The sequence below is a fragment of the Thermobia domestica genome, chromosome 6 (assembly GCF_964235325.1).
Source record: "Thermobia domestica chromosome 6, izTheDome1.hap1.1, whole genome shotgun sequence".
In the NCBI taxonomy this organism is placed as follows: domain Eukaryota; kingdom Metazoa; phylum Arthropoda; class Insecta; order Zygentoma; family Lepismatidae; genus Thermobia; species Thermobia domestica.
Genome location: NC_137459.1, coordinates 78615731 through 78631356, shown reverse-complemented (window position 1 = coordinate 78631356; position 15626 = coordinate 78615731). Strand labels below are relative to the sequence as shown.

Below are 15626 nucleotides of genomic sequence, written 5' to 3'. Positions count from 1 at the left end.
CGAAGGAGATCACCAAATAAAATGAGTTTCTACCACTCATATACAGGGTTGTTTTGTTTAAAACAAATGATTAAAACTTGTTTTAAACAATTAAATTCGTTTAAAATAAATTTTGTATACTTTTTTAAACATTTTGTTTTAAATACGTGTATTTTTAAGACTTGTTTTAAACGCATGTTTATATTTATTTTAATTTCTTTTTGTAAAAAAAAAATGCTAAATCAAGAAAATTGTTAAAAAGTGCTCCCAATTCAGACGACTATTTTCTTCCCATGTGAATGTTTTAATTTGTCAGGTTACAGCAGGTCAATGTGGTGATCTACAATTTATTTTCTCTCTTTTCCCCCTTATTTTTAACGCATATTGTGTTATTTAAATGGTTCTCAGTTAACTTGCGAGAAAGTGTCGTAATCGAAGGTTGGACTACTTGTAGAACTGGTATTAAAAAATAAATAAAATAATTATCGTGGAAACAAATTTTCGTGTTGTATTCAGAAAACCAACAAAAAGTTAGTTGCTAAATTGCGGTTCTGAAATTAAAATATCGCAGGCATTCGTTGATAGAGTACATGTTGGTTCTCAGTTTCCGTACAACTTGGAATCCTTTAACATGAATTTTACGAAAAGAAAAAAAAGACATAATTTGGAGCATATTTATTAAAGTAACTCAAACTCCATCAGATAAGAAAACGATCATACGAGCTCGCAGCGAAACGTGTAAGAAAGAAACGATTGGTTTAATTCAAAAAACTGAAAACCTAAACAAGTGGTAAGAGTGTTGATTCGAAAATTGCTTCTGATGATTCTAACGTCAGTAATGTGGTTGAGATGCAACTGGAAACTTTAGGTAAGAATTGATTTTGTATCAGCAATATCTTTTTCATTATATTATGAAAATTTTATATCGCCCCTGTTCCCCACCTTAGTTCTAAATTTTCTTTAAAACGTTACACTTTGGCATGGTTTGTATGAAGGGACCAGGCGAGAAAGCGCAAGGTATGGCAGTCTCCCGCGTAACTAACCATTAAAGCGTGATACTTATTCTAACATCAGTGCCGAACGTCAGTGTCTGGGACAATTTGATCTCAATTTGTTCGTCTGTATGTATGGATGTATGCACCACGCTACAGGGTGCAATTTTCGGATTTTTAACATTATATCTTAAGGGTAGAAGCACGAGACGTCGGAATTTGCTGTATAGATTTTGACTGCGATCCGACGTAAAATTTAAAAACTAGTAGTTCGGATTGCACTTTAAACAAAAAAAAACTGTCTCATATATTCTTGCTACTGATACAAGGCTGTAATCAATCAAACTAAACAAACTAATTTTACGCGTTTCAAAGAAACTTGGATTACAGGGTAAATTTGGCTCCAACTCAGTTTTTATAAAATATTTTTAGATATGGGGCGTTCAGAATACAAGGGATCCAAGTTCATTTTCACAAAGGTTCACTTTTTCTCAGCAAATGTAGTTTATCTTCGTAGTCAAGGGTACGAAATAAATGAAACAAAAACCATGTGAAAGGGTGTGGACTAGAGTTTCATAGGACAGCCGCTAGACAAGAACATTGATAGAATGGGGGAGGAGGGCTAATTTCCCCCTCCTTGATCATAAATTTAAGATATTAACATTATATTGTGCACGCTGCAGCATAGGAATGATTAACAAGTCAAGGTCAGAATGCCGTAGTCAATGATGCATAATTACGTTAAATAAATGCAAGGTGTGTCCAAAAGAATATACCGACGGAAAACGTCATATTTTCATAACCACGAATCCGAGATGAAAGAAAGAAAAACTACATGACAAGATACAGTCTAGAATTTTATATAAGTGCCGCTAGAGAGCAGTGCCGTGCCATGGAAAATCAGCGCCCGGGGTGAGAGTATACGGCGGTAAAATATACGTGATTTTCCCTCTCTCCTCTTTCCTTCTTTATTTTCCTACCAAATTTTACGCCCCCTTACTTCGGCGCTCGGGGCCGTCGCCCCACTCGCTCCCGTCACGACACCGTACTGCTAAAGAGGGACGGGCGTTCGTTTAGAGGTAATCCGCCCCCTACCCTGAATTTCAGATTTTGGAGGTAGTAATGCAGATTTAGAAATATTTTCTGAGCAACGTCTAACATAAAAAAATTTTGATGTTCTTACACCGAATAAATACGGATTTTGATCAGTTATAATCTATTTCCATTGACCGCAAGGAGCTATAGGCTTATATTACTCTCTTGTATATTTTTTGGCCCAAGGATTCCAAAGGTGGCTCTACTTTCGTGTTTAGGGCCTGCTTAAAATTCTGGAAATTGGGCCTAAGCAATTTCCAGTTTTAGTCATCTGTATGTTCTCCGTATTTATTCGGTGTAAGGACCTGAAGCTTGTTCTGTTGGACTTTACTTATCAAAAGATTTTTTAAAGCTGCCTTACTTCCCCCAAAATCTGAAATTTAGGGTGGGGATGGGGAGGTCGCACTGAGGCCCCTGTCCAGTGGCTGCCATATTAAACTATCATATGCCCTTTCACATGGTTTTAGTTACATTTGTTTGGGACTCTTGACTGCGAAAATATTACGTTTTGAAATAGAATTCATTTGCTGAGCAAAAGTGAACTTTATTGAAAATGGGTTTGGATTCATTGTGCTCTCAACGCCCCAAATATTACCTTTCGTCAATAAATTATTGACTCAAGAAAGAACGAATACCTAGATTTTAAGAAAATATTCTAAAGTTAGCACATGAAGTGTGCTTCAAACATTAATTTTCGATTTTTTTTTTTTTAATTTTAAAAGAGTTTTATTAGCATCAGGGTTCTGAAATAGTATCAAATTTTGCAACAAAAATTTTACCTGCCTCCACAAAAGCGATCTCATCCCCTAAAGGCTTAACTAGGAAACTTTCAGAAGCGGTAACTCCGAAATGACTTGCTGTAGGGGTAAAATAACCGCACAACCGTATTGCCAGTAAAATTCTATCCTTAAAACATGTAATATGACTCTCTTTACATTTGAAATTTTGAATACCAAGCAAAGGTGTCCGCCACGATGCTTCTTAACATCATCTGATGTGTCAGACCACTTCCAAGTTTCATCATTCTCCCTTAACCCATTCTCAACACACAAGGATGGTGAGGACTTTTGTTTCGTCATGCATATTGATAGATTGTGTGAAATCTCCATAGTAGGTAGAGTTTACAGTCTACCTAAAAGGCTTATTACAACCAAGAAAGGCTTATTACGGGAGTCACTGGCAAGAAAGTGTAATAAATGGGGATCGTGGTATGAAATAAGTTGAGAATTACTAATCTATACTGAAATATTCTGTACTCAACATAGTGCAGTCTTAACGAGAATAAAATGAATGAAAAGATCGGTTGGAAGACCAAAAAATTCTAAATAAATACGTTATTACACGATTTTGAAATGTGTTTAAAATCATGTTTTAAACTGTTCGAAATGTTTAAAACGTGCTTTTTTTCGTGTGTGTTTTAAAACATGTTTAAAACAGTTTGAACACCATTTTCATGTTTTAAACATATATTACTAAGGTAAGCAGAACGTTATCAATGGTTTTAAAAACTGTGATTCACGCATAATGTATTCCAACATATTCATTCGATTAACTTCAAATTACTAGCAGCATGCCCTCTACAGACAGAATGTTCAGTCTCACTCTACTGTAACCGGTGTGCTGGGACTTTCAAACTAAGTAGGCTCTCTACAGGAGATGCTCATTCTGTGTTGCGAATTTCTGTCAAATTGGACAATGTATAATGGTATTATAAGATGTGTAACCATTAGTGTATAACTGAGAAATTAAACATCTATTTAGAGTTATTTATTCCTTGAAATGTTAGAGTCCTATACAAATATAACAATATTACGTTAAAATATTTGAAATAATTTGTCGCTAAACGCATTCCCCTAGTTCTGCAGCTTGCGAATACCTACGGATCAAAAGAAACGGAATATGAAGATATGTACTGAATCCCCAAAATACTTTTTAAATCCGACAAAACGTATGTGCTATACCAAATTCCATATATCAAACTGGTACAACGTGATAGGTCAGAAAATCTCTAGGGTAGTGGCATTATTACATGCTAAATAATATACTGTATAAGGTTCGCGCAGGCTGTAAGTGGAAATTCATATCAGTAAAGTTGTTAATTGACATCATTTAATCTGTTATTGACTAAAATAACTAACGACTGGTTTTAAAGAGTATTCAAATTAATTTTGGCACACACTCGAGGAGTGCACCGGGTCCGGACTCCTCCCACAAAATTTCATAACTCAACGCACATTTAACAAGGAAATGAGTGATGTAGCATGAAAATTTGATTTTACACTTCATCTGTATTCTTTCTCTTATAAAAACAATGTTGCTCTATCATTTTGTTCTGAAAATGTAGATGGAAGTGTTTTGCAATTACTTATCGGATACAGAATAATACCGTTATAGTAATACATAGACGTAGTTGCTTGTAGTATTGGACTTAAAAAAATATGGATGTGCACCTACAATTATTCTTAGAGCTATCGGTAAGCATTAAATGGCCTTTTCATTGAAAATTTGTTTTGTGAGTGCAGGACTCTCAATTATTGGTTAAAGTTCTGGTATGGGTATCAACCAAACTCTGATCAATACAAGCATTATTGCAGACAGCAAAAGTAAAGCATTTGCTTTAATTAGCCTGTCTCAACATTTCCTTTGGAGTTCTTGTCCGTATGGCCATCTTGTATTACAAGATACAGCATGTGTTCAATTAATAAACAATAAACAATTATAAATAAAAGATTATTATCTTTTTTATTTGAATAAACCAAGGAAATAGTTTCTCTGAGACGATCCTGACATTTACGTTTGATGGTGTCGTGAATTACATAACTTAGTGACTGTAAAAATTAACTACAATTCGTAGGTCTTTATAAGGCAGCAGGATTTTTTTGCTAAATTTAAATTGAAACACGATTTCAATAAAATTACTTTATTTTAAAAAGAATAAATTACAGTATTTTAAAATAGACACTATAATCACACAACACAATACATAAATTATTAAAATTTCGTAGAAATAATTACAGTGCATTTTCAATGAGGGTGTATTTTTCATGAAAGTATAAACATAATAAATACACTCATAATTTAACTGAAAAATGATATTCACACGATCAAAAATTGTTGGTTTTGTACGATGTTTTATTTTCTACCTGGAGTTGCGTCTACAGGCCGTACTGAAATTAAATAATAAATATTTTGTTACAAAATAAACGTATTATATTATAGTTCATTTATCGTTATCTTAAATATAAATCACACAAATTGATTTCACCATTATAAGTACAACACATTTATAAAAATATGCAGTATTTTTTTTCCTCTTTCAAAGATACCAATGTGCGAAACTGGAGTTTGAAAAAAGAATTAAAATAATTAACCTGGCATTAGTCGTGTTCAAAAAGTTACGAATTTTGTCGCGCGCGGAATTTTTTTTCCGCAGAATAGTGATGAAATAGGATTACTGTAATAGCTAGTTTTGTTCCTACTTTGATTTCATGCTAGATTGGAATACGAGGTAAAAGAGTGTACATTTATTTAACGCATTCCTTACGCATATCAATGAAATAATACGTCACATTATGACTCAAATAATAAAGAACTTGTATCTCTATATCGGGCATTGGTATCAGTTTTAGTAAGGAATCACCAGGCTCAAACACGACGTATGCATATTACATAAACAATTATAAATTACAAATATCAGAAACATAATGAGAAATACAAAATGTTAAACTATAAATTTTCAAGTAGCACAAATTTAAAGTGTCTTGATCATGAGACTTATTATGAAAAAGCTAAAGTAATTTATTAGTTTTGGCTATTCAAAAAAACTAGTATATTCTTGTGCTGTAGGCCAGTACTCGAAATACTTATATATTATCATGTTCATATAGGTATTTTGAATCGTTCTGAACACAAATTTACATTACGTTATATTTTCCTTATGCACCCTGCACACAAAGTTTAGACTTTTTGCACAAACTACTTGGCCTTCCCATTTTTTATGTTTACGCAAAATGCACAAGATCCACAATGCGGAACTAGATAGCACGGAATTGGACATACTCTTTCAAATGAAACAATTGCTCAATTATTTTTGGGAAAAGTTGAATTTAAAGAATGCATCAGTAGTGAAGTTGGAAGAAAGGTAACTTTATTTAGTCAGGATATTCCCCCAAAAGGCACTATTCAACAACAAAACAAAGTTCCTCCTCAATAGTTCGAAAACCAAACAATTGTATTATGCTGTATAACTATGAAAGTATAAAGGGCAGCTAGAGAAAGTTTGAAAGATTTCCGCTTGAAGAAATTATTCATAAAAATACCTAGGTACATCAACGCCGAACAAAATTCCACAGGCGACTAGTGTCGAGTTAATGGTAAAGCGAGTTTATACATCTCAACATAATTAACTAAAAATATTTGTTGGTGATTCATCTAATCATATATCAGTCTTCATTCTCCAATCGTAAGTTTCATAAGTTTTACGTTATACTAAATATCACGCATAAGAATACCCCAAACACATTTATTGCATAATGTTTAAGACGTAATTAACAAAAAAGCTTCTAAAGTATATTTTCCTTTGGGAGAGAAGTGTGTACATTTTGACAAGAGTTTTTGAAAAGAAGAAATTTCAAAATAATAAATTATTGTTGTAATGGGTGTAAGTTATTTTATCTTAGTTATTAACACTGCTGTGGTCACGCGGATCAATTGTGATCCAAGGGTATATCTTTTGTTGCCACTAGGAGTTGGTACAATGCTTGATTTTGAGCAGCCATCTACCTTCCACCCACATCATGTGAAACAGACCAGTGGTGTCACACCTTTCCTACTGTCAAACGTACGTTTATCGGGTGCTCGTTTTTATAGTTGGATCACTATTGTGATCCACGCGACCAAACACGGACTACATTTTTTAAAACTTGATCATTTTTGTTTTTGGTATAACTGTGTTTCTTTTCTATATGTTGGGTATAAGTAGTGTTTAAAATGTCGGACCGAGAGCGTGGACAGGTACGTAAGTGGTTAAATGAAACAGAGAGTGACTGTGACAGCATTGTTGGTATATAAGACCCAGACGAAGTAGAGGAAGACCTCTTGATTGATAATGAAGTTTCTTCTGAATTCGACAGTAATGGGGCGTTTACACTTAGTCGATTTGCGTTCGATTCAGTTGAATTGACGTCACTTTCAACTTAATCGACCGTGTAAACGGGACTTCAACTTAATCACTTGTTGATCGAAGACGACTAATCGACTGGCAACTGAATTAAAAGACGTTTTATTTTCTGTGGTTGAAATAATTGAACACATCCATCAATCTGATTCGGCCTAGTTGCTTCGATTTAGTGGCAAATGCAGCGAGTCGATTTAGTCGTGCGACTAAATCGACTAAGTGTAAACGCCCCATAACGGAGATCAACAAAACAAAAAAGGAGAGGCTGCAGCAGAACCTCCCCTACTTGCAGAAGTAGCAGAGGAAGATATTCCACTATTAGCAAGAAGTACAGGAGAACCTCAACTACCTAATCTTGATTTACATGAGTTTTAAATAGATAGGGAAAGAGGTAAGAAAAGAGAGCCAACCCGCTGATATTTAAGCCTCAATTGCCACGTACTTCTATATATCAATATAATACCTCCTTTTCATGCACCTGGCACTCAGGGTGATGCAAAAAATGCTCGCATGCCTGTTAGGGCGTTTGCTTGCCTGATTAACAATAAAATGAATAAGTTTTGTCATAAGTTTGTTATGAGTTTTGTTAAAATTACAAAAAGTCTTATAAATGTGTTTTTCTTTAAATAATAAAAAATATTATTAAAATGTGCGTTATACTTTGCTTTATACTCTCCACCCACCATATAATAACAGTACTATAAATATAACCCAGTGAAAAAAAAAAATAAGCTGTGGATCACAATAGTGATCCAGCGACCAAACACGTAATCTAAAAAGCGCGACCACTGCAGTGTTAAGAACACAAAAGACTTATGTGATAAAAACGAGAAGAAAATCAACAAAAGGAAAGTGTTTATCTACTGGGAACATGTTTACTTAGTGGTAGAGTTCTCATCTCTGGTAGAAAAGTCAACGGTTTGATCTCAGATTAAGCTGTAGAATTCACTGTGTCCGAGAATCTTTTATTTTCTCATCTTTTTTCGAAGTTTTCCATTCTATCATTATTCGCTGTTATTAATTATCCGTCTCCTTTAGTTAGCAGGACATAACCATGGAAAACTACTCTACATTTTATTTATTCCAATTCACTTGTTTGCTGCTATCTGCTTGTTTATTATAAATTATGTTGCAAAGAAACAAGAAATAAAATTCACATGATCCAAACAAGACACAATTTTATTTGTAATAGGAATCTTCATGCAAGAAGTTCAATCTTGTTTCTAAAACTTTTTCCATTTCCTTGGAAAGTCCTATATTCTTATTCTTAGATGCAAATAAGCAATACAATTGTCAATCTTCTTTGACCAACTGAGATCTTTATTTAAAGCTTAAAAAATAAGATTACGTACGTACAGTAGAAAGAATGTTTGTTTTAAAGAGAGATAAGTGGCCACCTCCTTTCAAAAGAACAAGAATGTTGCGTGAAACAAGTAGTTAGCCATAACAGAAATAGATGTGTAAAAATAGTGATTGATAATATTATATTTCATTCATTATTTCTTCCTTCAAGGAAGAAAAAAGGTTAACTAGTATTAACGAAATCGTACGTTTTGTTGATGGACAACAAACTTTAGCAATAAATTAATCATATATTATTCGTTTTTCCATTCTTTGTTTCGTGTATATATTCAAAATTTAATCGGTAAAGAGATCATAAATTTCAATAAGTAAACATATACAGGGTGTTTCAAAACAACACCGACAACGTTTGGGAGGTGATTCCTGACACTAAGATAAGACAAAAGTATAGACCAACCTGGATGCAAAAATGCCTCTTTTCGGAGTTATAGGCTGCCGAAAACATGAAAAATGAACTTTAAAGGGCCATAGCTCCAAAACTATGGGACCTACTGGAGTCGGGTCAAGACTTCACTAAGGAACTAATATGTGCTCTATCCAAAAATCCATGTTTCAGAATCCTAAGGCTTTCACGCAACATTTTTTTTAGAGGGAGTTTGGCTACGGACATATAATTTAAAGTACTCGCTAACTACCTCTATAAAAATGGTTGCGGAAATAACGCACTATTCTGTAACATGGATATTTAGATAGAGCACAGACTAGTTTCTAAGTGAAGTCCTAACCCGACTACGATAGGTCCCATAATTTTGAAGCTATGGATCTTTAAATTTCATTTTTCTATGTTTTCGACAGCCTATAACTCCGAAAAGAAGCATTTGTGCACGGACCCAGGTTGGCCTATACTTTTTGTCTTATCTTGGTGTCAGGAATCACCTTCCAAAAGTTGTCGGTGTTGTTTCGAAACACCCTGTATATTTATAATAACAAAACATTGTCAAATTCTCAGAATGGCCAACATATGACAACAATATTTCTCAATTGAGTACGTACGTATGTTTATTTTATTTCACTTTTAATTACAAATTTTGGTCACGAAGCGGTTATTAAATATTTGCTGAAGAAGGGTATGAAGAAAACAGAAATACATAATAATATAAAATGCAGAATGTCTGAACACGATTGTTATACTTAGGTTTGTTTTGTGAGTTAACTACACTAAAATCAGACATATTGGTCACTTCTGGCGATAGCTTTTGTGTTCCTAGTCAACATTTTTGATTGGTCGATTTGGAGTTTAGCGTCTTTTTCAGCACTAAGACTATATAAGACGTGGATTTACACGTTAACGTGAGATTCGAGCCATATAAGCTCCTACCGGGTATCGAAGCCCGATCTTCTGCACCAAAGGCGCGTACGCTAACCATAAGCCACGAAGGAGCTCAGTAAACATTTACTAAAAGTCCCAATTTCTGTATGTAGCCGGCCATAAGAATAGTTCACGTTTTTATCCAGGTTAAAAATTACAATACAAAAGTATTCTACTGATTTTTAAAAACGATAAAACTATAATGCTTTATGGAAGCAATTGGAACTTATTCCTTCACTTACTATTATGAAAACTAGTATTCTAGAAATTTTGCTCACCTGGACAGAAACCAGATTGAAATCGGATGTCATCAACTGCAAAACCTCCATTGCTTGCTTGACCCTCCAGGACAATTCGGAAGTCCATATCGCTAGTTATGCCAACTTGTGCCGGAGACCAAACAGGTCTTGAAGTGTCAAGTCCTTTAGCAGTTAATTTCCAAAGCTGAAAGAAACAATTATCTAAATCATAAACCAATTAGGAAAATTTGGCATACTCTTCACTAAACATGATGTAACAGTAAGGTCACCAACAAAATATAGGCAATGTCACCGAATATTATGGTGTTCATATTGTCTATTAGTAAGGAGCTTCAATACGTTTAATCGTTCATGTAGTCTGTGAAATTCTAAATATTTATTAACTTATTCTCACGAAATAGACACTAGTTCGCTTTGATGGATCAGTTCTCTCCGGTTCTTTGCTTTCACCCTTTCTCGACTGTTTTTTTTTAAAAAAAAAGAACATAAATTATTTAAACATTTTCCAGTAGAGGTGCCATGGGTGTTTTATTAGTGCTAGTGAGATCTCAAAATACGCCGTGTTCCTACTTATCTACCGAATACAAAAAGATCAACCACTTGGGTAATTCCATTATCTATTTGATTCGGGGTGCTCGTTCCCATGTTCCACAATGTGTTCTCCATACGGCATCTTGGTATGTTCTCCCAAGTTGAAATCAATACGACTTCTAAGTTTAGAAAATGTTTTGGACCAGCAATGTCCCTTCTTCGTATAGGTTCATTTGGTTAAACTTGTTTCACTTCTATAAATTATACGCTTGTATATGTAATTTTACTTTGTTAACTCATTTAAATATATCAACATTTTTTCTCACCGTTTCCCTAAAATTTCAACGATGCATTATAGACCATGACGGTTCTCCAATGGGCACTACTAGTTTAACAAATAATTTCTAAAGTTTTGTAATTAAAGGATGTAATTAATACTTAATTAGCACATAAACTGATCAGGGCCCTTGACTCCCCTTTTACGTATTCTTGGGTGTAGTAAGAAACATATTCTATGTGGTGCCTCACAACAGATTACCTTACAATTAAAACTGAATTGGGTGGGAAAGAGTCGTTAAATCTGACACAAGCTTAATTGTTATCTATAATCAAAATTGATTTTGAAATGAGTCTACACAATTCAATGCGAGTGAGAATTAGTAGGAATTCAATATCATACACAAGCATATTAAAGTGATAAAGTAATATAAACTTAACAATTTACAAAATGAAAACTAAAACAGTAATAAGAAACAATACTAGAAGAGTCTTATTATAGACAAAAGGATAGCAAAAGCATACTTTAACTATTAATAACATTTATTTTCTTCAACAACGCACAAACTATTGTGTAACGAAACCAAAACACAGAAAACAATTTTTTATTGCATAAATTTAAATTTATAACGCTTACCATTTCGCCTTCGGTATCGCCCATATCATCTTGTGTTGTCACACGTTTCACAACTAATACAGTAGTATCACTAGCACCAAACGCTGCATACCAGAAGGTAAAACATACAGAATGTTCATTGTTTTGCATGTGGACAATGGGAGACACCAATCTTACAGCACTTTGTTTCTGATTTGTATTGAAAATGTCAAAATAAATGTAGCCATCTACGAAAGAAACATAAAGGAAATAATTAACAAAATTATTTGATAATGAATTTCAACTCTGTCGTTTCCATTAAAATGTATGCAGTGTACACATTATTAAGACGGCATTCGAATCTATATCCATTACACCGAACCATGCCTATAGTATCTACATCGATATTTTAATACTGCTTTCTAAATTATAATTATAAATAAATCTCCGGGGCATTTGAAAATATCACATGCAGAAGTGTCTGAGGTGAAGTATAAGGGGACAATAATTCTTATTATGTTTATTCAAAACTTCGGCAAGACAAAGATAACCAAAAATGATAAACAAGAGTATTGATTAATTAGAGACAACTATAGATTTCGACGTGAGTTTGCATCATGTAAGAAGCTGAAAAGGGATTTTCTTTTTGTTTCTCTTTTAAAGAACCGATTGTTTATGAATTCCTCTAATAACTACAAGCTTATTTTCTAACCGTGTAATAGCACTTTGGATCTGAACACTATACTAAATAATACTAATAAATAGGTAACTAGGAAGGTCTAATTCAATTGCTTTCTTGTAGGTATCTCTTATCAGATTTTAAAAGATACATCTTCAGTTTCTCCTACCTGAAGCGCCAAAAGTCCTGTCTGGCAAATTTGACGGTCTATGAGCAATATATGCAGATTGCCAAGTAACCATTTCTCCTATAACTGTTCTATTCAACCATCCGCAAAGTCCACGCTCAAATGAACAATCCTGAGGACGGACACTAGCACTCAGTGGTTTCACTGTAACAAAAAATTGATGGTGTTGACATTCTAAGTTTCCATTATATTATTTTGAAGTATAACTCATATATTCTTAGTATACTTGAATCATTAATTGAAACGAAATCAAGACCAAATAATGCACTTGTCAAAATCTCTATCTTTACATATAATAATAACGACATACGTTTCGCTAATAGCATTATAATAAATTATCTGAAACTACTGCACATTATGCAGTAAAGTGTGAAATCGTGCCAATATTGAGTGTTGTTTTTTTTTTTTTTTTTTTTTTCAATGGAAGCAAAAATTGCACACTAAATATTTTCTATGTCAATGGCACATTCATAAATTTGTGACAAATAATACTGATAGTGAGTAAAATTTTTAATGTACTGATCTGCGTGAGGGAGAATATTTTTATGTAAATCCATTAGCAGGATTTGTGTGATTAGGCCAGTTAAACCAACAGTTGCGTGGTTGCCTTCCACTTAATAGTTCACTAGTATGATTACAGAACTAATAATCCTGAATTTTCACAAGGATTTATTCAATCGTTTTGATAAGACCGTAACCAGCATTCTCTGTAGCAACCTGAAACCATGTTACTCTTACCTCTATAATTCAGAGACTGAAGTGGGAAAAAGAACAAATACTCACTACTGCATGGTCCATCGTAAAATGCAATATCGTCGAAAGCAATTGATCCACCAGCTCTGTTAGGTCCCCAGGTTCCTTCAAATACAACCTGTTGAAAGGAACCAGTCACTGAACAATTCTAAGTTCCATACATTTGACAGAAATTAAGATTTTTGTACAAAAAGATCCAAAAAATTGAAGCAACAAATACTAACACATATTTTGTCAGAATGCAATTGTTTATTAGCATTACATAATAACACCTTATGCGTATGTTTTCCGCTTAAACTGGTTCATGCAAAGTAAGTTTTAATTAATGTTTGATTGATTTAACTTGGGATTGTCTAAAACTTTTTAATGTAGAGTCAGAGAAAACTAAAAAAACGGATTATATCATTCTGATGTATGTGTGAAACATGGCAGAACACATTCTGTCATTTGCTTCGTAACTTGCACTATTGCTATTAAATGAATAATGAAGAATTCTTAAAACATAATGAAATAAAATAACAAAAATTGTTAAAATATCTCCTTTTTACAAACTAATTTATATTCATATTTTATATACTAATTTATAAAAAAAAAACGACTTAAAAAATTGCAACAAGTTATATAGATTGATATAGCATTATAATATATGGAATTTTATGACCTTTGATATTCTGTAACAAGCTTCCGTCAATGAAATTTAACATTTTCTCATATAAACTAGGAAATTGTATGTTCAAATTATTGAAGAGGTTTCCCCTACAATCCAGTTTCATAAATGAAAGAATTATGTTGCACAATAATACATTTTAAACATTTAAATATAATACATTTTAACACTTACCTGATATCTCTTTGTCTCCTTTATCATTGCTTGTCCCAAATTCCATTCCAATCCCTGGTAATTATATAGTTGCCAAATTGGTGTCATTACATCATTCCCAGAATCACCCTTGGTTTTTAGTAAAACTTTCAGAGTACCTAAACTGGGTCCCGTATTGTCTATGAATGGTTCATGCATCAGGTACCTAAAATACAATTGACTATTATTATTTTTTCACCTTTAATACATTTTTTTACTTTCCTTGATTTGTGTTATTTGATTTGTGACTCAAGACAAATAAATTTATTCAAATCTGATAAAGAATTATTAAATTACAGTTTATTCTATATAATAATTTAATAGAATTAGAATTTTAGCGTATTTATATTAATTTATTATATGTTTTATTATTATTTATGACATTTAATTCATTTATTACTTTAAAAGCAAATAAAAGCTTAATATTCAAATTAAAAGCTTATCATTATTTTTCTCTAAATTCTAGGTTTCATAAATTGGTTTTCATGAAATTAAAAGTTCACTCTAATTCTATTAAACAGGTATTAACTAGAATGATAGAAAGCAATATTAATAAATGTTGTGAGAGCAGTGTTAATGTTTAACACTTTTTCAACAGCACACTGATTCAATAAATAACACTTAAACGACAGCTGAATTTTATGAATCTAGCAGTACAAAGATTCGAAATTTTAGATGGGAACTATTGCCCCCTAAAACCGTTTTTACACAGAAAATTAAAAAAAACATATTCGTTTATTATTTTTACTTATTTATTTATGTATTTATTATTTTATTATTATTATTATTATTATTATTATTATTATTATTATTATTATTATTATTATTATTATTATTATTATTATTATTATTATTATTATTATTATTGCATTTTGTCCCTACACAAAGTTTCGTTGCAATTCTTCATTTTCTTTACGCAACTGACATACTGTTATTAGCACTTTTAATATTTCGTGATCAAAGGTTTGGAGGGGTCTCTGCCCCACCTAACCATTTTTTTTTCAGGAAAATACTTAACACGTATTCCCTAGTTTTATGTCTACATCTGTGCGCAATTTCGTTCACTTCGGTCCACTTGTTTTTGCCTTTCGGACGTCAACTTCCGAAATTTTGGGTGAGTGCTTTTGCCCCCCCTAAAACCGTTTTTCCGCAGAAAATTAAAAAAACACGTGTTCGTTTAATTTATGTGTAGTATCTACCTGCCAAATTTTTATCAAAATCGGAGTGTTACACTTGGGAAGTATTACTTGTTAGTAGAGTAATACGAGTGGAGACTGTCCGTTTCCTAGCCACATTGAATCGACTTCAAAATACCGCTTGGCACTACACATTATAGTTTTTGTCCAATGTGAAATGTTGATTTCTACCATTTTTAGTTTGTATAGAGGTTTAATAAAGGAGATGGACTCAATTCTTCAGACGCTAAATCGATTGCAGTTTCTCAATACATATGACCATTTTTTTCTATATAAATCAATATTGAAACCTGAAATAGTAATAAATTTCAACCATTTCTTGTTTTAGTAGAGTGTTACAGGTGGTTATGGTATGATTACTTGAGAAGCTGAATCAA

General features: G+C 32.8%; 1 protein-coding gene across 2 annotated transcripts in view; it reads right to left on the bottom strand.

The window, feature by feature from the left end:
• Nucleotides 1–5011: 5011 nt before the first annotated feature.
• The window catches only part of LOC145687693 (MAM and LDL-receptor class A domain-containing protein 1-like), a 110241-nt gene continuing 99626 nt past the window's right edge, over nt 5012–15626 (bottom strand). For both annotated transcript variants that reach the window (XM_081761149.1, XM_081761150.1), the window contains exons 13-18: nt 14036–14219; nt 13225–13312; nt 12424–12585; nt 11618–11823; nt 10192–10357; nt 5012–5233 (exon numbers count right to left, since the gene is read on the bottom strand). In XM_081761149.1, coding sequence (XP_081617275.1) covers nt 5199–5233; nt 10192–10357; nt 11618–11823; nt 12424–12585; nt 13225–13312; nt 14036–14219 — 841 coding nt within the window. In that variant the 3' untranslated portion in view covers nt 5012–5198. The remainder of the gene's footprint in view (nt 5234–10191; nt 10358–11617; nt 11824–12423; nt 12586–13224; nt 13313–14035; nt 14220–15626) is intronic.